This window comes from Gossypium arboreum, chromosome 1, assembly GCF_025698485.1.
Source record: "Gossypium arboreum isolate Shixiya-1 chromosome 1, ASM2569848v2, whole genome shotgun sequence".
NCBI classification, from domain to species: domain Eukaryota; kingdom Viridiplantae; phylum Streptophyta; class Magnoliopsida; order Malvales; family Malvaceae; genus Gossypium; species Gossypium arboreum.
The window spans coordinates 120,129,776-120,156,182 of NC_069070.1; the positions used below are offsets into that span (position 1 = coordinate 120,129,776).

Here is a 26,407-nt window from a genome sequence, read left to right on the forward strand (position 1 = left end):
ATACACTCGAATTTAATCCAATACTAGCTTTGTATAGCTTACCAATTTGAAATATGTGATAATTAAAATGAATTCCCATATCCATGGTTTTAAGGGAAAAAGAATCCTACTCTAAAATCATTTAAGTAAAAATCTTATGAGTAAAACATGCAAGCTAATTTTATTCTTAAAAGATTATTATAAATATTATTATGAGCAAAATACCCATAGAGTTTTTTTTTTTGGTTTTATTCTTAAAAAATTATTATAAAATATTATTATGAGTACAATACCAAAGTGTCTATATGGTAAATTGATAATAAGTTTATATGTTTATTGAATAATTAAAATTGTTTTAGAATCAATATGTAGGGATGTGAGTGAAAAGGAATATTTTATAAATTTATAAAAATAATATAAAATTAAATTTTTTTGTTGAAATGATAAAATTAAAAAAATAAAATTCATTCTGTATGTATTTTTTAAATTTTATATAAAAATAAAAAGATTGAAATACTCTTCATAAATTATTTATTTACTTGTAAAAATAAAAGAAATTTTAATAAATTCACAATTGAATCAAGATTCGGTTGAAAATAATATTTATTATAAAAATAAAAATAAATTATGTGCAATTAAAATAAAATAAAAATCTAACCTTTTAAACCTAAGTTTTCGATAACAATCTTCATGGGCAAAATTGATAATATGTGACAACCGAATTAGTTAAGCAGATTGATTGGAAAAATTGAAAATGAAACCGTTGACCAAAGAATAGACGTCCATTTATGGGTAAACTTCGGGATTTGTGACCAATATTTTGGCTTTCTTTTCATAAATAAATATATATTTTTGAAATCTCGTGTATTGGTATGATAGTTAGAACGGTCTCAAGTGTGATTTGAATTCAAGTTGCATTGCTGTAATTCACTACAATATATATATAAATTTTGACTTTTCTCAACTTTAATAAATTTTATTAGATTTTTAATGAAATTTTTAATTGATATTTTAAAAATATATAGATTAGGCTTAATCTCGAATTGTAAATTTCTAAAAGGATAGTATTAATTTTACTAATTTTTAATTAACTACAATAAACTCTCTTTATAACAATTAAATTCTTAGTAGAATTGACTTTTTTATTTAAATAATAAATTTTCACTTATAACAATAACAGTATAGTTATTAAGTGTATTCTTTATTAAATTAGTTCTTTGGTAATTTTTTTGTCCCGTGCGACACACGGATTAATTGTATGTATTAATTACAAAATATTAAATTTATTTTAAAAGTTTGTACATTTTCGCAATTAATACAAAAAATGTATTCTATTAAGATACTATGTTTTAATATTATAAAAATAATATATTATATACTATAATATGCTTAAATTTTAGAATACTATATATTTTAATATGTTTAAAAGTAATAATGCATGCACATGTCATATATCTTTTAGTTTTGTTGATTTAATTCTCATTTTCATTTTAAGGTAAAATATATAGATAGTCACTCGATTATCAAAATTTTAATTTTAGGCACCTAAAATAAAAGTTTATAACTTGAGCACTAATTTTACTTAGTTCAATCATTTTGGTCACTCTCGTTAAAATCACAAACAAGTTGACGTGTCAATTAAAAAATTAGTATAATAATAAATTTAACCCTTAATTTTTATATATTATGTTAATTTAATCATAATTTTATAAAAATTTAAAATTTATAAATAATCTTAATTTCATCTAATTCTAATAAATTCAACTAAATATATAAAAATATAGAGAGAAGGTCTCTATAATGATAGATATAATACAAAATAATAAGTACCTAAAATAAAATAGAAGATAAACATAATAAAAATCCAAAATTAACAAAATCATCTAATATAATAAAAATCCTAACTGATTAAATACAAAACAACTATTATCTCAAATTAATATCATAGCAATTGCCTTTATCCAAAAGTCCTCACCTGTCGCCTATGCCTTAATTACAATCATTCATGCCCAGAATTTGCACAAGTTTACCCCAAATTTTGATATTTTTACAGCATAAATTGCACCTATAAAAAAAATAAACATGATTCACTTAAATTAGTAGCAACCATATCCATATTTTATTAGAATTAGTGGTAGTATAGTTACCCACAAGTATTTTATATGTTTGTAGGGCATATGTTCAAACTCTATAGAATGTAAATGTTCATATTTTCTTAATAAGTGGTCATGTGTCATGCACAAACCGTATTCAACGAAGCACTCTTATTTTGTTGAATATTTTTTGTCTCTCCAGACAACTTCAAGCACTCGAGTTCTCATCAGAGTTAGGAAACAAAACCCTAGTTCAGGACAATATCATTCATTGAGAAGTTAATTGGCTCTTAAAGGACAACACTTTGAAGATAACTCTTGAAGAAGTCGGCCTCCTCTCAACAAATATATATTCTAGAGAAGAAAATAGAGAAGAAAATTTATATGATATATGTGTTACCACCTAAAAGATTATATAAAATATAAAATGGGTAAAAAATACCTAAGGTTACTCAATATTAATAAGTTTACATTTTAACTACTCAATTTTAAAGAGTTAAAAATTGGTTACTAAATCATTCGAAAGTTATCATTTAAGTCATTGGGCCATTAAGTTGCTAACAAATGTGTTTGATGATTGTCGAAACCATTTTTTGAAAAAACAGGTATCGACTTTGTTTTGAAAATGAAAATTAAAACGAGAGTAGCCACCGATCTTTATTAGGTGTTATCGGATCACTTTTGCTTTAATAAACGTTTTAGTCTATTAAAACGGTGTTTTTGGTCTACGAAACTCGAGAGAATGGGTTTGGGAGTCAGTTACGTGCGAAGAAGGATTAGTACCCTCGTCACGCCCAAAATTGGTACCAAATTGATTAGTTAGTGTCTTAAAATCGAATAGTTGAAAACTGGGAACGGATTTAAAATGCTATCTCTTTTATTAATGTCGATTTTAAAAATGCTTGAATTAGATCAAAATGATTGCTAAAGATTTCCTCGTCTCGAGATATCGGGGTATCACATCCCGTAAGTTAGGACATGATACCTTAAACTCCCGTGCACAAGTTTTTAATTGAAAATTCATGTGTTTTGGAACTTAAAAGGATATTTTGGCCATTTAGGTTTAACGAGAAAACAGAAACCCTGTAAGTTAGGGCACGATTTCTCGAATTTCCTAAATCACAAAATATTGCCTTATTTGAAGTTTAGAAAACATGGACGAAATTTAAAAGGGGAAATTTGATTATTTAAACAAACGAAAGATTGAAACCCAACACATTAGGGCACGAACCCTCGAATTGCTAAACATCAAACTTCGCCTTCGTTTTATAAAGTCGACCCAAAATACATTAATTTGACTTGAAATAAAATGAAATAATTAATGTAAAAAGTTAGAAATTACGAAGCAACGTTTGTATCAAAAAATGAATAATAAACATGGGATAACATGTACACATAAAGTACAAAAACTTGGTGAATAAGGATAATATGACCTAAAGAAATCAATTAACCAAACAATAAGTAATCCACAAAATATAGCCAAACTTCTAAACATGGAAGAATAACAATTGATATAATAGTACAAAAAGAATGAATAAATAATATGCAACAATATAATATAATCTACAAATCAATGTGGAAATTAAACACCAATACAAAGTAAATTAAAGGTTATATGAAAACGTTTACAAATGGATGATGCATGCTAGGGTTTGAAGTGATTTACATATATAAAAATAAAACTAAAAATACGTAAATGAATACTAAAATAAATATTGTGAAAGAAGAAATTTGGAGCAAATATCATGCGAAAATATCTTGAAAACAAAACCTATCTATTCAAGGGTGATAATATACGTCGACGATGAAAAATCCATGTAAACAATATATAATGAAGATATAATAAAATTAAAGAATAAACAATATACATGAGAGTAACAAACCAATATATAATAAAACAATATATACATGAATGATTATTAAAATAGATGTTATGAAAGAGGGAGTTTGGATTAAATAGTGTACAAAAGTCTAAAATAAATAATATGTGAAAAGGAACTTAAAATAAATAATATGTATAGAATAAAAGTTTAATATAAATAAAATAAACAATGCATAAAGAGTTTAAGATAAACTACATATAAAAGCTTAAAAAATAAATAATTCATGTACAAAAGAAGTTTAAGAATAAACATTATATACAATAATAAACGATTCAAAAATAATATATAAAAAGGGTTTAAAATAAAAAGCAATGTGAAGTAATTAATGTATATAATAATTCAAAATGACATGTATTAAAAACATTTTAAAATGGATATTATATAAAATTTAAAGTGAATAATATATAAAATAGTTTAAGCTACGTAATGCATATAAATCTATAATATAATATGTAAAAGTTTAAAATAAATAATAGGTAAAATAGTTTAAAATAATATATAAAGAAATTTGAAATAAATATTAAGAAATTTAAAATAAAGAATATTATATAAATGATATAAATGATATAAGCAATCTTAAGATAAATAACAATAAAATATTTTTAAATAAATAATATAAAAAATTTAGATAGTTAACACATAAAATAGTATAAACTAAATAACATATAAAAGTTTAAAATAGACACTATATATAAAATAGTTTAATGTATAAGAAATCTTAAAATAGATAAATAAATGGAAAATTTGCAGCAATGACTTAAAATCAACTGAATTCAGGACTAAACCAGAATAAGAACGAAATTAAAAGTAAAAAACATAATAAAATAAACTAATTAAACAGATAAAATAAAGCAAAGGATTAAAATCAAACGCGTAAAATCATACGGGGACTAAAAAAAAATTAACCCCCTCTCCAAGACACGCGTCAGTTTTTTAAAAAGCCAGTGAGTCAAGGATTTAATTGAAATGCGCGGAAAATTTAGAGGGCCAATTTATAAAAATAAAAGAGTAAGTAAAAGAGGCAGATCGCAACGCGCTGCAAAAATAGGGGGACCTCTCGCGCAAATAGACCACAAATCTAAAACGCACGGGTCCCCTTTGGTTTTGGGTCGGGTCTTGGGTCGGAGCCCTATACGGCATCATTTTGGCATGTAACGCCCCAATTTTCGAGAATCCTGTGAATGTTGGCATAGGTTTAATTATGTTAGTGGGCCTCTAAAAAGCCTAAGCTTAAGATAGAACCCGGCAATTTTAGTTAATTTTTGTTCCATAAGAAAAAGGGGGTGAAATTATGAAATAGGACCTATGTGAAAATGTTTGAAAATGCTATAGGCTAAATTGAAGTGGCCAAATAAATAGGAGTGCAAAATAGGAGGATTTGCATGACAAACCTCCCATTTTACATGAAGTGGCTAGCCATCATGTTGTTGTAGACAATATGAGTACTTGATATCCATAATTTATGGTACAAATTGATACAAATTGATAATGGGTTAGGTAAATATTCCATGATAATGGATTAGGTAAATATTCCATGATAATGGGTTAGGTAAATGTTTCATGATAATGGGTTAGGTAAATGTTTCATGATAAGAAATTCATGTCTTTTGTATTAAAGAATTAAATGGATGAAATATGAAGTTTTATTAAAAGAAAAAGGGGTGAAAAGAACAAAGTTTTGTCCATCTTTGTTCATCCTAGCCTAAAGTTAGAGAAGAGAAAGGAGAGAAGAAAGCTCTTAAATGTTCGGTCACTTGGGGAAGAAAATTGAAGGTAAGTTCATGGTAGTTTGCTTCTATCTTGATGTTCATGAGTTCTTCTTGATTCTATCTTAACTCTTGAAGCATATTTTGATTTTTAGTTGTGTTGTGAGCATTTAGTCATGAATTAAAATGAAGGAAATGGTTGTTGTTTGATGTTCTTTTGATGAAAAATGGAAGATAGGTGCAGTTGAGCCAAACAAATGAGCATGCATGTGCCTTAGATGCTAAAGGGAAAAATCGGCTAACATGTTGTGCTTTAAAATGATGAAATGGAGATTATGCTTAAGTAAAAATCATAGATATGTGATGATTGATTGGTGATATACATGTTTAAATAACATGCATGCAAGATAGGTGTATGAAAGAGTGATTTGGTAATAAATCTGCTTGGGACAGCAGCAGTAACGTGACTTTGGAAAATCACCATAAATTGTGGGAGATGAATTAGAAGCTGTATAAATTATGTAATTAAAGCTTAATGAGTATAGTTTCAAATGAAATAAACTAGAACATATTTTGAATTCTGTACAATGAGAAATTTGATTCGTAATGAAGAGTGGTCAGATTAGTCAAACAGTGAAACATGGGAAACTTTGAGAAAATTCTGGTATTGATTGGCTAAACCAAAAATTCTGAAAATTTTATGGATAGAAGATATATGAGTCTATTTTCAGGGAAAATTAACGATACTTGATTTGGAGTTTCGTAGCTCCAGTTATAAATAATTTAGTGACTGTTGCTCAGGAAGACAGCTTGCAGTGAAATTATGATTATGTGGTAAACATTGACAAAAATTTGTTAATGAGTTGCTTATTGATTTCTTATAAGCTTACTATGATCTGTAGGTGTGGTTGGCCGAATATTGTAAGGGGTTAATACGTAGTTTGTATTTGAATAGTTAGATTAACGTGTTAGTAATCCAATTGTAGGCGGTTCGTGTGTGGATCTCACAAGATATCGTCATAAATGTGTGTAACTAACACCCTCTTTCTTAGTCTAGATCGGCAAAAGTTTAAAAGCCAAAATGCCGAAAATCGGTATTTTGTAGATTTGAGTGTGCAAATGCCTGTGAGATAAATCGATTAATGTTTTTGGTAAGCTGCAATGTTTGACCGCAAAGTGCATGATTTACGTGCCCTCAATATTTTTGGGCTTAATGGGCCAAAATTGGAATGATGGGCCAACGGCCCAATTCGGTAAGAACCCTCGATGCGTGATTCTGTTAGTACGTGAAAAGTAGGAATATGCATGAAAAACCCTAAAATAGATAAATTACTGAAATACCTTTAAAAGTGGAAAATTTACGCTTTACCCTAATAGATAAATTACCAAATACCCCTAGGGTTAAATTGACCTAAATGCATGTTTGATCGTTGTTATTTACTGCATGCCATGTTGTTATTATCTCGATGCATGGACTGGGATATTGACGGAGGAAGTACTGAAAGTGGCTTGTCCACGCATCTTGGAGGCTTTGCCTCAATTTATTGATAATCGAGCAAAGAATGCAAGCAATCGTGGAGTGTTAGGTGGGTGGGTTGAGCTATCCCACATGGAGTGTATGGCTGGTGCGGGTGGAGTGTAGTGGTTGGTGGGTTGAGCAGTCTCCCAAATGGGCTTGCATATGTTTATTGATGTTGCATGTATTTTGAAATGGGTCTATGGGTCATACTGTTATCTCGAATAAGGGCTAAGGCCCGGTTTATTGTAATCTGAAAGGGCTCGCCCAGTACCACATATTACTGAATGGGCTTAGGCCCAATAGGCTTGAGCTAACTTGGGCTTTGAATGGGTTTTCCTTACACACCGAGTTTCCCCAAACTCACCCTTTTATTTTCATCCACGCAGAAATTCCCAACCATAGTGGGCTTGGAGTTGTGAGGAATTGAGTGGCCACCCGCTCGAAAGTTTGATTTTCTTCGTGAATGGACATCCTTTTATTTACATTTGAAGTTTTGGGCTTTTAAATGTAATAAGGCCGCTTAATTATTTTTGATGGTTTTAATATGTATTACTAAGATAGGTAATACTTATATTTAATCTGTTGAAACTGGATAGCTTTAGGCGCGTTTTCAAAAACAACAGTTGATTTCAAAATAACACGACAACAAGCAAAGCTTCCGCAATGAAAGTATTTTTCCAAAATTAATCACTTTTCCTAAAATGACTTAATCAAATCGGTTTTCCTAGAAATATCCATGACATTAAGGTGTGGCAATGGCGGTATGCATGTCTAGGATTGGATCCGAAGGAGCTTGGTACTTAAGCGATCCGATGGACTCACCACCTCTTTTCCGGTTTCCTACCTGGTGCACAGCTTCCATTCACTTTAACCCTTAATGAATTAATCTTTTGAACATCAAGTACGATTTTCTAGACTTAGAATGGAATTTTTTTTTTTACGTTTTTGATGTGGCATGCCGGATCCGGCCATAACTTCTGGGCCGGGTTTGGGGTGCTACATGGCAACTGGGCTCTCAACCCCAAAAGCGGCGCCGTTTGCTTCTTATATAAATATTAAAAAAAATAATAAAAAACGGCATTTTCTCTTTATTTCTTTCAAAAAACTTATAGGATTCTCTCCAATCTTTTGCTAGGGTTTCAAAAGAAACCCATCCCCGCCGTCGTCACAACAACACCGTGACCGGTGGCCGGCGTCACGCAAAGGGGCGTATTTAGCCCTGTTTTGAACACCCCTTGAAGGCCACACCACCGAAACACGGAGATGCTGAAGGGAGGAGACTCTCGGCTCCCTTTTGGGCCCGATGCCGGCGATGGGGAAAGGGTCACCGACGTCGCGACCACCGGAGGCTCCAAGTAAGTTTCCTTGCCCCTTTTTTTTTATTTCAAGCCCCTTTTTTATTAAAAAATAATTTGCAAAATAAATAAAATAAAAACAAATAGAAAAATCGAAAATAAAAAGATAAAAAAATAAGAACAAACACCTTTTTAGATTTTTTTTTGCTTTCGATTTCTCTGAAGATATATGTGTAATGCAAAATTTTTTAAAAAATGAACCCCCCACCCTCTACAAACTGATTTCATTTCGGCTTTATAGCCAATTACAATATGAAGAAAAGTCAAATCTCCTGTTTTTGTTGTTGCCTTTTACTTTTGTATTCTGCTCCTTGTCTGTCCTCTTTTCTTGCTTGTTTGCAGGTGATAGCGAAGGCGATGAGACGGGGCTGGTACAAGGCCGAGCAGAGGTGGTCAGGCCTCGGGACCTGGCGCGGACGGTGCGCTCGAGGCACGTGGGGGAGCTGCGGCGCTGGAGAGGGGAACCCTAGGGTTCCTCCGAAAATGTTAAGTTTTCGGGCTGGGCTTAGGGTTTGCAAAATTGGGTAATAAGTTTTAGGTTTTTGGGCCTGTTGGGCCATTGTAAAAATGGACTGTTTATTTTGGTTCATGGTTTTTAATTTTGGTTTATAACGGGCCGGGCAAAATGGGCCTATTACAATGATCATTAGTTCACAATTTATCATAGGGTAAACTACACTCAAGTTCACTCGACTATTTCAAAAAAAAAAAATGTTACAAGTTTGGTCACTGAGCTATACAAAAGTTTCAAGGTTTTAATTACCTCATTCACAGTTGTATTCTAGTAATCTTGGTACCATTTGACTTCCTCCTTTTACAAAGAATAACACTAAGCTAGCGCTTTTTCCCTCCTATTTCAACATTATGGTTTGATTTTCCTTGAAATGGTCTAAAGCTCTACTAATTTAAACCTAAAACCCTAATGGAGATACTTTGCGATCTTGATCCATTGTTGATGATTGGTCACCTAATTCTGATATGCTCATTTTCTCAATGAAATCTTCTCTTTGACCTTTTGAATTGAGCCTCCATCGATTGAAACTCTCTGATTAACTTCTTATTGAATCTAGTACATTTGAGTCTCTTTTTTTTAAACATATTTTGATTATCTTTTCTCTAATTTTATTCTATCCCTTTGCTTTCATAGGTACTATTTAGAGCTCATTGAAATATGAGAATTTCTTCCTCTTTTTTATTTATATTTTTGTTTGCTTTGATTGCGCTTAGGAGTTGTAATTGATGTTGTTTAGATTATTGGGTTAAGGAGTGATAATGCATAAAATTAGTGACCAAAGTGTAAATTTGTAAACTTATTAATAATTCAGTTACCAACCTTAACTTTTTGATTTGAGTGGCCAAATTGTAAATTTACCTGTCCCAAACTTTGATGTCTATTAGCACTTAATGGGCAGTGATTAACTTGTAACCAACGAACAATTCAATGATCAATTTGCAATATTTTTAAACTGAGTTACCAAAATGTAAACTTACTAATATATGAGTGATCTTTGTTAAAATTTACCCAATAGAATTATGGAGACAACGTGTCTGAATTCTCAAACGTTTCTGAATTCTGACTCGTCCCGAACTAGTTCCTCGGGAAGAAGCTAGAGGACAGGTACCCCTTAGCTCATTCCAATCTATCTGCTGGTCAACATTAGTGTTTTTATCACCATATCCCAACCCTGAAAGTTCTCTGCAAATGGACGGCAAGGAAGAGTTTCTCAAGGAATTCGGTGACTTTTACGGCTACCCCAACGCCCCTAAGTCCATCGACGAAATTCGTTCCACCGAGTTCAAGCGATTAGAAGGTCAATTTTTTTTTCTTTATTCAATTTTTTTATTGATATTTCATATTCCTTTTATTGTTTCAAGTAAGAAATAATTGAAATTTCAGAAGAAGAATTGGAATTTCGAGTTTTTGTTTGATGCTTTGGGTTTGGGTACTTTGATTAGCTATTTTTGAGCTTTGGGTACTGTAGATACTGTGTATTTGGATCATGCTGGAGCAACCCTTTACTCCGAGTTGCAGATGGAAGCTATCTTTAAAGATCTTACGACTACTGTTTATGGAAATCCTCGTATCCTTTTAACTCAAAAGCTAGTATTGTTTTTTTCTCTGAAATTCGACTAAATTCCAACTATTCGTATTGACTAATATCTTCCCTATTGTATGTTAATCTTATAAATGATTATAAGTTCTTTAAAGCACTGAGTAAAATCCCTTTAGCAAGATCAGCACTGCATTAGTTTGGTTTTGACTTTTATCCTGCTTTGTATTTTTGGAGGGAAAAGCTAGAAATTGGTTCAGTTAATCTGTTTTGAGAAGTATTATCTTACCTGGATTTGGAATTACAAGCCCTTTAGGAATATCTGGTACTGGTACTGGTTTTGGTTTGTTTTGATTGTGACATTGCAGTAACTCAGATTATTGATGTGTTTTTTGGCTGAAAAGCTGGAGGTCCTACTCTTGTTTCAGTTTGGGTCATAATTTTATTGTCTTATTCGTGCTTAGAAATAATAGGTCTTATATAGAACTATGTCTTATGTTCTTCTTGACTACTTCTATAAGATAGCCAAAGTGATTCTAGTTCAGCCACTAGTGACATTGTAAGGGAAGCACGCAGACAGGTACCACGAATGTTACTTTACTTTGTTTTCTGTTGTTCTTCTTATTTCTTTGCTTAAATTTGTTTTAAAGTTTCTACATTTCAAATGGCCTGGTTTTATTTGGTCTATGAAGTCATAAATAGTTTATAGGTATTGGTAATTGTGCTCTAGTTCAATTTGAAATAAATTATCATTTTTTTTAATCTGTGGTATCAGAATAATTATCTTTTATTTTTGTATATTTTTCTTGCTATATAGGTCCTCGATTACTGCAATGCTTCTCAAAAGGATTATAAATGTATATTCACTTCTGGGGCAACAGCTGCATTGAAACTCATAGGGGAGAACTTTCCCTGGAGCTGTAAGAGCACCTTTATGTACACAATGGAAAATCATAATAGCGTACTTGGTCTTAGAGAGTATCCTGCCACTTCTAGTTTTGGGAGTACTATCATAAATTCTGGCCAGTGCAGTCATGTTTTGTGTGTATGTGTGTTTTCTTTCTTCTGTTCTAAGATCATCTTATATCCACAGTGATATTACTTATAGTATGTTTTGTTTTGTGTATTATATGACAGAAAAGGATCAGCATTTTTGTTCCTTCTCTTAATATTCTTGAATCTATAACTTTGTGTGTACTTAATAATTTATTAGATATGCTCTCAATCAAGGAGCTGCAGCCTTTGCAGTTGATATAAATGAGGCTGTGGATCAGGGTGGAGCATCTAGAAGCTCTCTGACTTCATTTAAGGTGTTACAGCATCCAGTGCAGATAAGAAATGAAGCAAAAGTTTTGGAAGGGGAGCTTACAGGTAACATTTGGAAAAATATGTTAACTTAATGTACTACTGATACCTGTTAGAGAAATGATTCAGGGTGAAATAACTAATATTTACATATTAATTTGGGTCTCCTTTGGTGGATCTATTCCTGATATCTAGCTGAAAGAAGCCATTAGATAAAAGTTCTTGACTATGGAACTTTATGCAGATGCATGGATATTATGTGTGGCTGCACATATCATCATGGTCAGGGTCATTTTGGCAATAGGATCTGATTTTCTTAGATAGCTTAATTGAAATCTCCTTTACATTTTGGTGGGTTGATTGTGTACTATTTTATATTAGGAAGTTTATTACCTTTTGTTTGTTAGTAACTCTCAGCAGGGGTCGGGTGCTCCTTAATTGATTCTTTGTCTGTAACTTTCCAATACACATTAATCACTGTTCATAGGTATGTGTCACGTTTGGATCCTATGCATATGAATGGTGGTGATAGATGTGCTGGAAAGTAATAGATAGAAAAGTAATGTAGGGGAGCCTTATCCCAAGATATGAACCCTTGGTTAGTGCATTTATAAATAAGCTTTATTAAAAGGATTCAATGGATAAGAGTTCAGGAAGCATGGCTCTGTATCTTCTGCCTTAGTTTATGGATAAAACTTGAATTTTGTCTAGGTCAGACTGATAGAAGTCATCTCTAGGATTTCCTTACTGCATCCATCTATTTGTTAATTTGCAAACCCTGCTACTCTCATCCATGCTAAACCATGTAAGTTCTTGTAGAAACCTATCCTTTTCTGTTTTCTGGCTTTAACTTAACTCTTCTATTGTTCTGGCGTTGTTATTTTGGTCTAATTAGCGAAATTTCCATAAAACATCTTTAATCCATAGTCAATTCTAGGATATTGTCATATTGGAGATTTAATTCAGTTCAAAATTTGTCCTTTCGTACATGTAACTTTATTTCAAAATGTTGGATTTCTGTTTGGTACCATATATTGAGCTTCTTGTGAAGATAATTTTGGCTGTTATTAATGTCAACTGCATGCTGGAATTCTTTTTCTCGCATATAGATCACTAATGCCAATTTAACTAATATATATAATGAGTGAAAAATGATAACATGGAAGACTTCTAAAAGGATTTCAGTATTTCTTTCTTATCGGTATTTTTTGCTCAACAATTAGAGGTCTACTAGTAAATACAAAACATAAGAGGTTTATCTTATCGGATGCACGAGTAAAGAAAATGGAAATGCTGTTTTTGAAAAACCATAATAACTTTTTTCTTGAAATAATAACGTAAGAAGATGAAAAGCATATCCTTGTTTTTGTCATTGCCACTTTTTAGCGTCATATCTTTTTCTTATTGTTGCAGGTGATGCTTACAATTTATTTGCCTTCCCCTCAGAGTGCAATTTCTCTGGAATGAGATTTAGCCTTGATTTGGTGAATAATGTTAAGCAAAATGCAGAAAAAATTTTGGAAGGCTCTCCATATTCAAAGTATGTAGCTTTCATACTGTGTTTCTAAATATGTTTGTCTGCTTTTTACCACTAATAACAGTAGCCTGATCTGAAAAGGGCAACTTCTATGCAGTTTCTGTTCTGAACACATAAACCATAATGTAATAAACAGTTCAGGTTAACCAAAATGGGGAAAAGATGAAGGAATCAGATTTACAAAGGAGTCTGTGATAACTGAGATTATCTTGCTCATTTAATTCAGTTTTAATATGATATTTTCCCCATAAGTTCTTTTCTTTCTCATTAAGTAGGTTTTGTTAATTTAACTAAAAAATCATGCTTGATCAACTAGGATAGCAATATTTTCCCATCTTAGAGGTCTGTGTGTAATCTAATCATTTTCATTTTCAACTAAAAATAGTAATTAAGGAAAATTTATGTTAAGAGTAGTAGCCGTAGCTGAAATAGGCTTATTTTCTATGGCAAGGAAGCTGCATATTATGTGTAAATATGTTATGTTGTAGTCAAATATGATTTTACTTTACTCTTTGCTCTTAATGTCTAGAAATTTCGAAGAAGCAGATATCAAAATAAAACTGAAAAGCACTAAATTATCTTGTCTTCAAAATTTTCTCCCCAAAAGGTGTTGGACTACTTAAAGTAACAGTGGCTTGCTGGAACAAAGACCGAAGATGGTACCAACATGTTTATATTTGTTTATAAAAGGCATTACAGGCATGAGGAAGTTTAATAGTGATAGCTTAGCACAGCCCTGAAGCTCTTTCTGCCTTATAAGTTTCTAAGATTTAGTCCTACTTTGATCATGTGGTGCATAATATATTGCTAATCATGCAAAAGGGAAAGCTGCATAAAACCTATGTTTAACATAAGAAACCTAATAATTTCTCCGATTTGGTAGAAAAGTTATAGACCTAGAAGTTTATTTAATGTAACGCTTAAAAATATAACTAAACACTCATAATCTATGTTGATACTTGAAGTCATTATTTTTAAATGTGCTCGTGTTTCTTTGAAAATGTGCTTTTTGTATGTAACCTATTAGACATTAGCTTTTTAAGAATTGGTTCTGTCTATTCCCGTCACATATATTTGGCCACTGTTTATAATTAGGGGACATTGGATGGTCTTAATCGATGCTGCAAAGGGCTTTGCAGCACAACCTCCCGATTTGTCACTTTATCCTGCAGATTTTGTTGTAATCTCTTTTTATAAGGTAAATGTATAAGACCATTCTAAACTTTTTGGTGGGTAAATATTAACTCCTTTTTTATCCTGAAAAGGGAGCAAACCAGAAGAACCTAATCTTACATAATGTTGTTTTGCCATTGCATTGTCTTGAAGTTGTTTGGCTATCCAACTGGACTTGGTGCTCTCATAATTCGAAATGGTAAGTAGCTGAGTTTGTAGATTACTGGTCTCTGAAGTTACACCCTGATGGTGGTGTTAGGAGTTTTTTGTACACACTACACAATAGTAAGATAGATGCTATCGGATATTTTTGCATGTGCATGTGTCTAATTGGTTTGCTGTAATGAAGAAGGAATCTTTTTCTGTTAAGCATCATTCATTTACCCTTTTATTTCTTTGATTGTAACAATGGAGTTTGGACTTCCCTCTTCTTTCTTGTTTTCTGTTTTTTTCAAAAGAGTGAGTCTTTCTGCCATAAAAGATCTAGATTGGTTGACATTGCCTTTGTTGCCCATTCAATTACGGCTGATTTTACTGTTTCTGACAATATGGATCACCCCTGACAATAGCAGTTTGATTTTCAAATTGGATCTAGGTAGAAATTTCTGGAAACAGAAACATTTGATGAGTTGTGAAAGAAATAGATATAATGAGTTTTTTTCATTCCCATTGAATAATGGGTTTTGCCATTCATTTATTGGTTGATTTATGTTTCTCTTTCTTTAAGTAACCTCTAGACAAGTCCTGATTAAGTAAAACAAAGTTTAAGAACAGGGAGTCCTTTTCATTATGGTTTTCTAATATCCTTTTTTCCTTTTCTTTTTCTTTTAGATGCTGCTAAGTTATTGAAGAAGACCTATTTCAGTGGAGGTTTGTACTTAGAAGTCTTATTGATGGATATATTTAATGTAGTTGTTTTGTTAACTATAAGTTTTACAGGCACTGTTGCTGCTTCAATTGCTGACATTGACTTTGTTAGAAGAAGAGAAGCTGTTGAGGAGCAGTTCGAGGATGGCACCATTTCATTTCTTAGCATAGCATCTATTCGTCATGGATTTAAGATATTCAATACCCTCACTACATCTGCAATGTGCTGGTATGCGAAAATTGATTTCTTCATCTCTGAAAAGTGCAAAGTTCTATTAGGATTATCAAGCTTTAAGTTTATTGTCATTATATATATCTTACATCATTCTGAACGTTCACATTATAGAACGTTTTCCTCTTTATTCTTTCATGACTATTTTTCATGTATATTGTGTTTCTGTTTCCCATGCATGGTTATTTATAAGTATTTCCTGACTTCGATTTCTTTTTGGCCAATGATGGTCATTGTTTGATTACTCTCTCAAGTTTCATCTGGCAAATAACTCAAGATTCTTTTCAAGTATAGAATGCCGAAGTTGGCATGTTTGCTTCTATAACTAAATATCAGGCCTGGCCCTGGGGGTCGTCTAGAGGTGCGGCCGCCCAAGGCTCAAGGCTGAAAGGGATCCAAAATATTGTTTTCCAGTTTCTAAGGGGCCCAAAAAAAATTTTAGCTTTTAAGGGCCCAAAAATTTTTTTAACCAACTTTTAAGGATTCTAAAACCCCATTTTGTTGTTTTGCCTAGATGCCCAAAAATGTCAAGAACGGGCCAGCTAAATATTATGAATCATGCTTTTCCGCATTGGTTTTGCACTACGGTTCCTGTAGAATGTGCAGGAGTATAATTCTTCTTTGCTTTGGGTTTTATTGACAATGAACTTCTGACATTTTCTGATCAGTATCAAACTATCAATGTGAAATTGTAAATAATGTTTCCTTCGGAGAGGGTTATATAAATCTGTCTTTGCCAAATGTTTTCCTCTGTTCTGACATTATGTTATATTACTGTTTTGTTTTCACATGGCATGTTAAAGTAATTTACAGGGATGCCTCCTGTTAGCATATTGGCCTCTGCCCCCCCCACCCCCCCGGTCTTACACTGTTCTCTTTCAGGCATACTATGTCACTTACCAAGTTTTTGAAGAGGAAGCTCTTAGCTTTGCGACATGAAAATGGAGAAAGTGTCTGCACTCTTTATGGCAATTGTCCTCTGAAGGTTGGTCACATGACTTAAAGAAGTAGATAGACTATATGTGCCCAAATAAGCATTAATTGTAGCATGTTATGACAACTTCAGATATACTCAAAATGGAAAAAGGAAAAAGATGGGAATCTTCTTATGTTCCTTTATTCTTGGTTTCAGTTTAAGATACATTTTATTAGAGGCATTTCAATATTCCTACTTGATACATGTCATATGCACAGTTCTTTCAGGTTGAGCAATGCATGTTACTTTGCGTGTGGCATGCCGATACAATTTTTTTGTTTATAATTTTGCAGTCTGGTCTGTTTGGATGTTTGAAGCTTGAGGCTATTAGTTGCTTCAATAGTGCTTTCCATTCTTTGCTAGCATTTATTTTTCTGGAATTATTAACCAGTTCTAAATGGTTTGCAACTCTTCCCATAGGTTTCTAGGCATGACTGTGGCTCTATTGTCTCGTTTAACCTGAAAAGGCCAGATGGCTCTTGGTTTGGGCATTGGGAGGTGGAAAAATTGGCATCCTTATATGGAATTCAGTTACGGGTAAACACTGATACAATTTGTAGAGAAACCATAATGATATAAACAAACAGTGATTTATGTTCTGGTTTAGTGATTGCTTGCTAAGTGCCTTTGTGTTTTTCTCCCTGGCTCTTAAATACTCAGATCTTAAGTAGTTGGGCAAGAGAAGTATGCCAACATCTTTATATGTTGTTCATAACCACAAAATGCTTCGTAATAACATGAGGTGACTTTTACCGTATCACTTTAACTGAGGCTTGCTTGAACAATGTTCTAGGAAACTGGCAATTATTGATCTAGGGGAAGATTAAAGAAATAATTGACTGCATGTGTCTTATTTAGTGACAATAATTCATTTGTCTTTCCCTTGCTGTTTTGTTGTAGACAGGATGCTTTTGCAATCCTGGTGCTTGTGCAAAATATCTTGGCTTATCTCACTCAGATCTTCTTTCTAACTTAGAGGTATACCTTTCTTTTGGTTGGTTCATGATCTTTTTACTATGGTTGGTTCATGATCTTTTTACTATACTTTTGTGGTTGAAGTATATGGACTTTGTTTATTGAAAGTAAAATAAGCCTTGCTTTGAGTTCAGGCTGGGCATGTTTGCTGGGATGACAATGATGTAATAAATGGAAAACCAACTGGAGCGGTTAGAGTATCTTTTGGTTACATGTCAACTTATGAAGATGCTAAGGTAGTTATTCTTTTGCTACCTTTGCTTTCTGCCCTTTATTTCTATTCTAGAAAAAATAGGTGACCTTTTCTTTATTATATTGATGCATCAGCTTTGGGGACTGTTCATTTTCAATGTTGCCATAGATGATAACTTCTGACATTCTGTTTGATTGTATTTACTAACAGTTGCCTTTTTCCTCCCAATTTACAGAAATTTATTGATTTTATAAGAAGTTCCTTCATATCCATGCCAAGTGAGTTTGAGAAACGGTACTTGCTCAGATCAAAGTCAATTCCATGTCCAACTGAAGGTTATTTAATGTTTTGGTTCATGTTATATCTCCAATGAAATGAAAAGTATATATTAGATTTGCAAACTCTCTTTTGCTCCATTCCCAAATTATTTCCACTGTGAACTAATGTTATTAGACTAATAATAATCACAGCTATAAGTTCAATTTAAGTGTAATGAATATCTATATTATAATAAACAGAAATGAGCTAACTGAAAGAAGAGTGGAAGAAAAAAGAATGCATGAATAGAGACGTGTGGGGAAAATCTAAAGTCTATACAAACACTAGGCAGTAATCTCCAAATAACGTAGATATATGAGTTCTTTTAGACTGTTATAGACCACAGGAATTTGAAAATTTGAAATAATCTTGTATTATTTAAACTTTTGCCAATGGTAGATGCTCCAAAAAACCTCACATTGTGCTTGTCTATTATATAGTTCTATTTTAGATGGATTCTGATTTTCTATGTAGATTCTTCATAAATTTCTCTTATTTGGTACTGTGATAGCTGTACACTTTTGATCCTTAGTTAAGTTAGCATGGTGCATCACTTTGGTTTTCTTTTCCTTTTATTTCAAGGGGAAAAAGAAGAGGGGGGCTTTTGTTTCTATGTTGCAAATGGCATCGAAGTTTCTTCTAATCATGTGGCATGGAGTCCCATGATTATGAAAATGACAATTTACGTCCATATTCTGCTACTGGCTTTTCTGCATTTTCGGCTAACATTTTGTTGTTTCTGAATTACAGGCTTTGAAGATCGACTATCAAGTTCTGCTTGCCACCTTAAGTCTATAACCATCTATCCAATAAAATCATGCGCAGGGTTCAGTGTGAATAGTTGGCCTCTGAGTGATACAGGTAACCTCTTGTTATCTTTATGGTTAGGACATAGGCTTGTTTTATGGTTTATGGTTAAACCGACACCATATGTTCATTGTCCTTCCATTAATCTACCAAAAGCTCAAACTGAACTTTTTATAACCAAGTTGATGGTTTTTGATGTTTGTATGTTATTTCCCACGGTGAGAACACTATCTTTATATCAGCCAAAGTATATGATAAAACACTGCATCTTCATGATCTCTTCCATCATAATTTTTACACAAATTTCTACATTGTCATGATAATGGTATACTATGGTCTTGTTTTAGTTCAGTTGAGGCCTACTGATTCCTATTAGCAATAGATTTAAGTAGGAACCAGGCATTGCTGAGCAAAGGGATAAATATATGATACCTTAACCTAAAACTGAAGCTAGTTCCATCTCTATATGCTAGCCATAGTTTGAGGTCTCGCATCTCACCCAAGCATGTGCATGCTTTGAATGAAAAATAAACAATGCTTTTCTGTTTAAGATTCTAATGTCGGATCCCTCATTGTTCTTTTTTATGCACACATGCATGGAAGATCTTTGCTTGCTGATTTCTTTCTCTGTCTATGATATAGATCTAAAAGGTCTGTTCACTATATTACCTGTCAATGCAGGTTTGCAGTATGATCGAGAATGGCTTCTTAAAAGCTTGACTGGTGAAATTCTTACACAAAAGAAGGTTAATAGTTTCTTTGCTTAGAAGAGTCCTGTACCTTTGCATGCTGTTTTTGTATTTTATATTTTTTTTATCCTAGTTATTGGTTAATATTTTGCATTTTATGCAATGAAAAATATGGTGGCTCACAGCCTGCTTAGATGATATTCTTCTTAGCAATTCTATTTGTTATTTTCCCTTAAAAAAATTATATCTTTTTTATTTCTTTGATAATTTTGCTGAAAAAAATCTTAATGCATGTGAATATTTATTTTTGGACGGAAAATTTTTTCCCAAATGATTTTTTAAGATAAATTATTTTTATCCTGTTTTGTTTTGTAGGTTCCTGAAATGTTCCTCATTAAAACCTTCATTAACCTCAATCAGCAGATATTATCTGTAGAGTCACCCCGTTGCAAAAGGAAATTGCAGATCAAACTAGACTCCAATTCATATCTTCCTGGGAAAGAAGAGTTTTATTTGCAGAGCCAAAGGTGTGATATAATAATACCAATCTTCATTTTTACTAGTTTATTATGTAATGTTATTTAATATGTTGGAATGTGATTTGCATTTATTTTTCGAGCTTCAAAAGTTCTTACAGTTAAAAATTTTATATTAAAGTACTTGTTGGTTAAATATTTATGGAGAATGGTGGGCTGTAGAGGTGTCACATGGGTTAGACCATGGATAGGCCGATTTCCTATATTTTGATATTATTATTTCGAATGTTGCAACTTAATTGTTATTTCTTGAATATCAGATATGAAGTCCAATGTTATGAAAATGAAATCAACCAATGGTTCAGTGATGCTGTTGGTCAACCTTGTACTTTAGTGCGGTGTTGCCAGTCCGAGTATTGCTTCTCTTTGAACAAAAACAGAAGTATGGGTATGTGCAGAGATGTGAACAGTAAGGTGAATTTTGCAAATGAAGCTCAGTTCCTACTGATTTCCGAGGAGAGTGTGTCCGACCTCAACAACAGACTATGCTCAAGTATGTTTCTCACTGAACTCGTTTACTATCATGCAAGAAGCTGAAAATGGTATTCAGTTTAGATTCTTCGTGGTTTTAGTGAAGATCACCCATTCAGTATGATTTTGTCCAACACAATTTTTTCTAGTTCTTTTCCTATGTTCGGAAATCCTACCCTGGCATGTCCAAATGTGTACCGGACACAGGTACTTAAAGAATAGTGAGTCTATAGCAGCTTAAGACACAGCAGCTTCTACTATTGGAATTTCCTATGTCTCTTTATTATTTGATGGCATTTTCACTTCCAAATGACTTTTGCTTCAAAAAGATTTATGGTATATCATTTTTCAGCCCATTAGATTGATTCAAACATCGCAATCCTACAGCAAAAGATATAAATGAATATACGCATATGTAGTAGGCACACTAATGTGGCTCGTTGTATTTTATGTTACTTTTATTGTATTCATTTTTCCTCTAATCATGTTATAATACTTTTGTTCAACTTTCACATTCATCACATTTTAGATTCTTGCACCGATCTCTATATTAACAAAGGGATAATTTTCAGTTTAAATCAGAGCTTTTGGTTCAAGTCATCATGCTAGTGCATTCTCCTTTCAGTTTTATTAATTCTTTTCTGTTCTTTAAAGTGATACATTACATCTACATACTAATTTTGTGGTCTTCAGAAACTCAAAAACTCTCTTGTGGTGCCCCACCTAACGTCAACCCGATGAGGTTTCGGCCCAATCTTGTCATATCTGGAGGTGAACCATATGCTGAGGATGGATGGAGAAATCTTAGAATCGGGAACACATATTTTAGTGTAAGTTCTCCACCTTTAATTGTATCCAGACGATAATGCATGTTAATATTCTCTCCTTTTTCCTTCTTTTATAAAAATCCAATATATATAAACTTACATCGATCTTGTTTATCAGTCATTAGGTGGTTGCAACCGTTGCCAGATGATCAATTTTTATCAGCAAACAGGACAAGTTAAGAAGACAAATGAACCTTTGGCAACTCTAGCATCATACAGGAGAGTAAAGGTTAGCTTATCATAAATCTAAATCGATGTCTCTAGCTTTTTGCGGCTTTTCAACTGCAATGTGAGTGATATCGAGTTTCGGTTGATTCAGGGGAAGATTTTGTTTGGGATATTGCTCAGGTACGATCCTGGTAATAAGGCTAGGCTGGATACAAATTCGTGGCTTAAGGTAGGAGATGAAGTTCATCCAAATTCGGAATAAAAGGTGTTAAAACAAAAACAAGAACCTAATAGAAGCACATATAGGGAATATTGCATACTCCGAATACAGTGGCATACGCATTCCTACATAACACGACCACGGGCCAGACAGCATGAAAACAATTTTTTGTTATTCCATTCCTAGCAAAGAAATAAATGTCAAATGACGAATGGTATACAGATATCTTGATTACAATATTGAAACAAAGGCTGTTGCTTTATTTGATGCAAGTCTTCTGAAATACTTAATGTTCCAGCCAACTCTTGAGTTCGTTGCTGTTCAAAGTGTATTATATATATAAATAATATTCATTTCTGAGCATGATTGCTTCCTAAATGGACTTTGGTCGTTTGATTACAAAAAAAAAAAAAAAAAAGTTCATTTACTATATATGTATTAACATGAGAAATGAGAAAAACCTACATACTCATTTTGAGGAATAAACAGTTCAATCGTTGGTCAATAGATTGCAAATTTAAGCATCAACAAGTAAAACATAAATATTATTGTTAAAATATTGAAAAAGTAAAACACAAGAATAATTGCATGAAATATCAATTTCGCTTAAATTGGAGAATCCAAGTCTTGGTACATGCCATCATTATTATTTTCAATTTCATTAATCTTGTTCAAAATATCATCAAAATAAAGGAGACATTTCGTCTTCAAGTGCTAACATTTTGTTACTAATAAAATTAAAATACAAAAACATTAAAAAAATCTTTAAATATAAAAACAAACTAAAGATGATAAAACATTCACTTATATTTGTTATAAATTGATAAATATGACATTTACTACAAGATAATATAATTACCTTCATATATGCTTCCCAATAGCTATCTTCCCATTGTTATCCCATCCAAAAGCATTACTATTATGTTCATAAATCAACTTCTTCCTTCGTTTTTCAAAATCGTAAGCCTTGAATATATGTTAAGACTTAGTTTTCAACTTATATCTAGAATATTTCTCCTCTAATATCTTGTTTGAAATTGGTAAATAGTCTTACCTAAAGCTACAATTAAACATTGTATGTTCCAATGTTGTATATATCATGCATTAAATAAGTTTAAAATCTTTAATTTTATTCCAATGTTTTCTTGTATTTTTGAATGGTTGTTCATAAATTCATTTTATTTAGAATCTTCTCCATCCATTAACCTTTAAACAAAATGATAACACAATATTGCATAAAGATATACTCAAATAACAAAAATTTCAAATTACATGAAAATATAAATAAAAAAATATCATTTAATAGATCGTTTGATAGTAAAAGGTTTACTTTAATGCAAAATATATCATGTACTAGACTTGATCATGGATTGGGTTACTTGGCCTGACTCAAAAGTCTGTCCGAAAAGTAGAGGGTCTGGAAAAAAATATAGGCCTAAAAAATAGGTTTGGAAATAAAAACAAGGCACGTTTTCTAAACGGGATATGCCTCAGGTAAACTTTTTTTGGTCCAAGCCGACCCAAATTTGAAAAAAAAAATGCTGGTTTTTGTCACTGTTTTCACTATTTGTTGTTGTTTTAACATTGTTTTGGTGTCGTTTCATTATTATATTGCTGCTATTTTGTTATTATTGTTTGAATATTATATAATTCTTGTTTTATTGTTAATTTTGCTATTATACCTTAATGTTATTTAAGTATAAATAATTTTTTAATTTATTTTTAATTTGTTGAAAAATATTTATTTTAATGTTTCTAGTGTACTTGATATATAATATTTTAAAATTATTTTTATATAAAAATAATAATATAAATAAATTTAATATGGATGAGTCAAAGCCAAGCTTGGATTTTAGCAATTTTTATCCGAATCAGACTTGAGTAAAATTTTAGGCCCATTTTTAGGCCCGAACCTAAAATTCTATTGAGGTCCAACCCGGCCTATGATCAATCTCAAACACTTTAATGAAAAAGTTTACACAATTACAATGAAAAATCCCCGTGTAAGATAACTTGTCATCTATAGTTTTCACAATTGATTAGCAAGTTATGTTTTAAAATTTTTCAATTTATTTTTGGGTTTGTAGAGTCCAAATTTTGCCCGGGCCTAACAAGTAGAGCCCAAAACACCAACCATCCAATTAGCACACCATTAAACCGACCACTAACTCCATCACCCTACTTGCCACTAATTCCATCACCCTACTAAATCACCCCACTAACCCCATTATCTCATTTGCCTAGGAAAAGAGAAAGAGGCAATCAATTGTAAAATTTGGTTATAAAAGCCATTCAAAACTATTGTAAATGGGGAGCTTTTTTTGGAGAAAAGGAGAGGAGATGCTGAATATGAACACAAAAAAAATAACGATTCAATAACGGTTTTATTTCGAAGGATTTGCTCATCATTTTAATTTGCTCCTCATTTAAATACTGTCTTTTGTGACTTGGAATATTTGTATTTTAAATCCCTATTTATTTGGGCAAATTTCATTCTAGTCCTTGTCTACGCTTTAGAAATTCTATTTGTTTACAAATTATCCCCTTAATTTTTTTTTATTTCCATTGAGTTCTTTTAAAATTCATGTTTTTATATTCTTTATAATTCATTCATTCTTTCCCCCTTTTCATATTATCTTAACATTTTGTTAATTGGTTTCACCTTATTTTAATTTTTCTTGTTGTATTTTCTTTTGTATATTTTCATTTTGTTTTATTATATTTTATTTATTTTCTCTTTTATGAACATTTTTTAAATATTATATTATTATTTTTATATATATTATTTATATTAAGCTATTTGTATTTTGTGTATATATATTATTTTGTATATCATTTATACTTGTTTACATTACAAAATTATTTCTTACACTTATATATATGTAAATGTTTACTATATCATCACTTTGAATTGTTGCACATTATTATTTTTATATATACATTGTTGATTTTATATTATTTTATGTATTTTCTTTTAAATCTATTTATGATTATACATTTCCTTTTAAATCTATATATATATAATTTATGCCTTTTAAAGTTATTTTATGATGTATTTTTGTTTATTTCAAATGTTTTATATTATTATTTCTGTACATATATTTATAATAAGTTTTTCATTATATTTATATTATTAATTTAGATAGATCAATATTTTGTATTTTATGCATTAATTATTTTTATTTATTTTATAATTAATTTTAAAGTTTTGCATGTATTGTTTGTCTCAGTATACATATAGTTTATTTTATATATTGTTCGTTTGTTTATTGTTTGTTTTTGTGTGTTTTAATTTACATATCTGCACCTTTGTAATATCGTTGATAAATGGTGTAATATATTAACTATGTACATGTTCCATATTAGTTACTTTGCTTTTGGATTTCTATGTATTGATTTATGATCAAGCTTGCTTACTTTGTCATCTTAAATTGTTCAATTCATTTTTTTTTATATAAACCGAATAAAAGTACTTCACCACTTTTATAATCATCCTCATTAAAAAAAACCTCTTAAAACGAGGCAATATTTCGTGTTTGGAAGTTTGAGAGATCGTGCTCAATCGTGCTGGGTTTCTATTTTCCATTCGACTAAAATACAGAATATCCTTTTGAAATTCCATCCATGTTTTCTCAAATTAAAATGAGGCAATGTTTCGTATTTGGAAATTCGATAAATCGTGCCCAATCATGCTGGGTTTCAGTTTACCGTTTGGGCCAAATAGTCAAATATCCTTTTTAAACGTTTTAAGTGCATGTGTTTTGGAAATCCTGAGATGATCTTGTGTCGAGGGTTCGAAATATTATATCCAATCGTACTGGACGTAATATTTTATTCTCTCTAAGCAAGAGAATCTCAATATCCAATTCAAGTTATGTAACGCCCCAATTTTCGGGAATCCTGTGAATGTTGGCATAGGTAATTATGTTAGTGGGCCTCTAGAAAGCCTAAGCTTAAGATAGAACCCGACAATTTTAGTTAATTTTTGTTCCATAAGAAAAAGGGGGTGAAATTATGAAATAGGACCTATGTGAAAATGTTTGAAAATACTATAGGCTAAATTGAAGTGGCCAAATAAATAGGAGTGCAAAATAGGAGGATTTGCATGACAAACCTCCCATTTTACATGAAGTGGCTAGCCATCATGTTGTTGTAGACAAAATGTACACTTGATTTCCATAATTTATGGTACAAATTGATACAAATTGATAATAGGTTAGGTAAATGTTCCATGATAATGGGTTAGGTAAATGTTTCATGATAATAGGTTAGGTAAATGTTCCATGATAATGGGTTAGGTAAATGTTTCATGATAATGGGTTAGGTAAATGTTTCATGATAAGAATATCATGTCTTTTGTATTAAAGAATTAAATGGATGAAATATGAAGTTTTATTAAAAGAAAAAGGGGTGAAAAGAACAAAGTTTTGTCCATCTTTGTTCATCATAGCTGAAAGTTAGAGAAGAGAAAGGAGAGGAGAAAGCTCTTGAGTATTCGGTCATTAGGAGGAGGAAAATTGAAGGTAA

At 31.6% G+C, this 26,407-nt stretch overlaps 1 protein-coding gene across 1 annotated transcript; it reads left to right on the plus strand.

Moving 5' to 3' along the window:
• The first annotated feature begins 10,061 nt into the window (after positions 1 to 10,061).
• LOC108483764 (molybdenum cofactor sulfurase) lies at positions 10,062 to 22,258 on the plus strand. The gene is made up of 22 exons (XM_017787337.2): positions 10,062 to 10,346; positions 10,518 to 10,616; positions 11,108 to 11,166; positions 11,404 to 11,564; positions 11,800 to 11,957; positions 13,305 to 13,431; positions 14,524 to 14,626; positions 14,755 to 14,800; positions 15,433 to 15,471; positions 15,541 to 15,697; positions 16,583 to 16,685; positions 17,097 to 17,213; positions 17,577 to 17,654; positions 17,786 to 17,887; positions 18,080 to 18,179; positions 18,913 to 19,023; positions 19,651 to 19,715; positions 20,034 to 20,185; positions 20,455 to 20,687; positions 21,359 to 21,495; positions 21,611 to 21,721; positions 21,812 to 22,258. Exons 1-22 carry the CDS (start codon positions 10,238 to 10,240, stop codon positions 21,920 to 21,922), a joined length of 2,478 nt encoding a protein of 825 aa, XP_017642826.1. The 5' UTR covers positions 10,062 to 10,237; the 3' UTR covers positions 21,923 to 22,258.
• Positions 22,259 to 26,407: the final 4,149 nt, after the last annotated feature.

Coding starts and splice junctions, on each gene's coding strand:
- LOC108483764 (XM_017787337.2), top strand. CDS start 10,238: ATGGACGGCAAGGAAGAGTTTCTCAAGGAATTCGGTGACTTTTACGGC. Junction 20,186..20,454: donor TTTTATTTGCAGAGCCAAAG/GTGTGATATAAT, acceptor CTTGAATATCAG/ATATGAAGTCCAATGTTATG. Junction 21,496..21,610: donor TCGGGAACACATATTTTAGT/GTAAGTTCTCCA, acceptor CTTGTTTATCAG/TCATTAGGTGGTTGCAACCG.